The 1,816-nt window shown below is 42.7% G+C and overlaps 1 protein-coding gene across 1 annotated transcript; it reads right to left on the bottom strand.

Annotated features, from left to right (window-relative positions):
• Nucleotides 1-1,313, bottom strand: LOC131488700 (olfactory receptor 52E4). Its single transcript, XM_058690561.1, has one exon. The coding sequence runs from the start codon at nucleotides 1,223-1,225 to the stop codon at nucleotides 272-274; it is 954 nt and encodes a 317-aa protein (XP_058546544.1). The 5' UTR covers nucleotides 1,226-1,313; the 3' UTR covers nucleotides 1-271.
• Between the last annotated feature and the right edge of the window lie 503 nt (nucleotides 1,314-1,816).

The following is a 1,816-nucleotide window of genomic DNA, read 5'->3' as shown; positions in this document are numbered from 1 at the left end:
TTCTCATCTTTTCCCACCAGCCATTCTACTCCCAAACCACTGCTGCCTCCAGGACATCTTCCTTTTCCATCAGTGCTTTCCCTTCGTCCAGTTACATGGGGTGGGTGGGTAGAGCAGACAGCAAAGTTACCTGTCAGCTCTAAATGAATTCCAATAAAAAATAAAAATCTGGCTACTGCTATCTACTCTAATAGGAAATTTGAAGCAGAGCTCAGATTATTAAAATGTGGGTGGTATGTGGATATATTTTCCAAATGTTGACACAGAACTATTATTTCTGTACAAATATCTTCACAACTCTCTCTCTGATGTGTTTGGTCCTGACTCCATAGATGACCGGATTAAGGGCCGGTGGGACAGCCACATAAAGATTAGCCAGAAGAATGTGGATATAGCGGGGAATGTTTCTGCCAAAACGGTGTGTCATAAAAGAAAAAAAAGCTGGTGTGTAAAAGCACAGCATGACACAGACATGAGAACCACAGGTATTGAGAGCCTTTAGCCGGGCATCCTGAGAAGGAAGGCGGAAAACAGCTCGAAGGATAAGCACATAGGAGGAGGCAATCAGGATCACATCCACAATGATATTAGAAATCACCATGAGCCCATAGATAATGTTGACCTTGATGGGTGCACAGGCCAACCGGGCAAGACCCATGTGCTCACAGTACGTATGAGGGATGATGTGATGCCCACAGAAGGGCAACCTCAGAATGAGAAACACGAATGGAGTCACAAGAATTAAATTTCTTCCAACAACAAGAGAAGCTAGGATGCTGATGGTTTTATTGGTGAGGATCATGGTGTACTGGAGAGGGTTGCAGATGGCAACAAAGCGGTCATAAGCCATGGCCACCAGGAGAACGGTCTCCATTCCTGTGAACATGTGGATAAAGAACATCTGGGCAAGGCAGCCCCCAAAGCTGATCTCTTGTTGGTTGAACCAGAAGATGCCCAGCATTTTGGGGATGGTGGACGTGGACAGACCCAGATCGATCATAGACAACATGGCCAGGAAGTAGAACATGGGCTGGTGGAGACTGTGTTCAGTCTTGATCACAAAGAGAATGGTGATGTTCCCCACAAGGGCAATCAGGTACACAATGCAGAATGGGAAAGCAATCCAGATATGTACAGTTTCCAGTCCTGGGATTCCTAGCAGGTGAAACAAGGGGGGATGGAAGTGGGTGTCATTGATGGAAGTCATTCTCCCAGCAAGTGTCATTGAATTCCTGTTGAGGCGTAGGTATCTCACTCTGGTTATGATCTTTTCTTTATCAAGGTCATAGAAAATGAAGAGAACCTTAACTGGTGTGCTGGAGGTAGTAGCAGGAGTGGTTGATTGCAAACTTTAGAGATTCTGCTCTTTCCAGAGGGTAATTGAGTAACTCTCAATACATGTTATTGTTCTGAGATTAATTGTGGGTAATATTTTGTGTACCTTTAACTTTTGTAATAATGTGAGTTCTTTGAAGGAACTTATAGTCTTTCACCTAGTGGTGTATGCTTATCTGCTTGATATTTTTTTCCATTTTTTTTTCAAATAGCTCCTTTTTTATTTTTGGGAAACTGCTATACCCGGCACTTCTCAAAGTGCGATATGGTGTTAGAGAATCCAAAGTCCAAATGAGAAAGACCGAATTATACCATTGGCTGTCTTTTGATATAATATAAATGTAGGGATTTACCTAACGGATCTCATATAGGCACATGACTTAAGGGTGGTCAATCAGATGGTCTTTCTTTAAATTTCCCTCAATCTATCTCTCCTATGAGACCGTTGTTGTTTTTGATGATTCCTGATCTTATGGAATGC

The sequence above is a fragment of the Neofelis nebulosa genome, chromosome 10, assembly GCF_028018385.1.
Source record: "Neofelis nebulosa isolate mNeoNeb1 chromosome 10, mNeoNeb1.pri, whole genome shotgun sequence".
NCBI lineage: Eukaryota > Metazoa > Chordata > Mammalia > Carnivora > Felidae > Neofelis > Neofelis nebulosa.
This window is presented reverse-complemented; position numbering and strand designations above follow the sequence as displayed.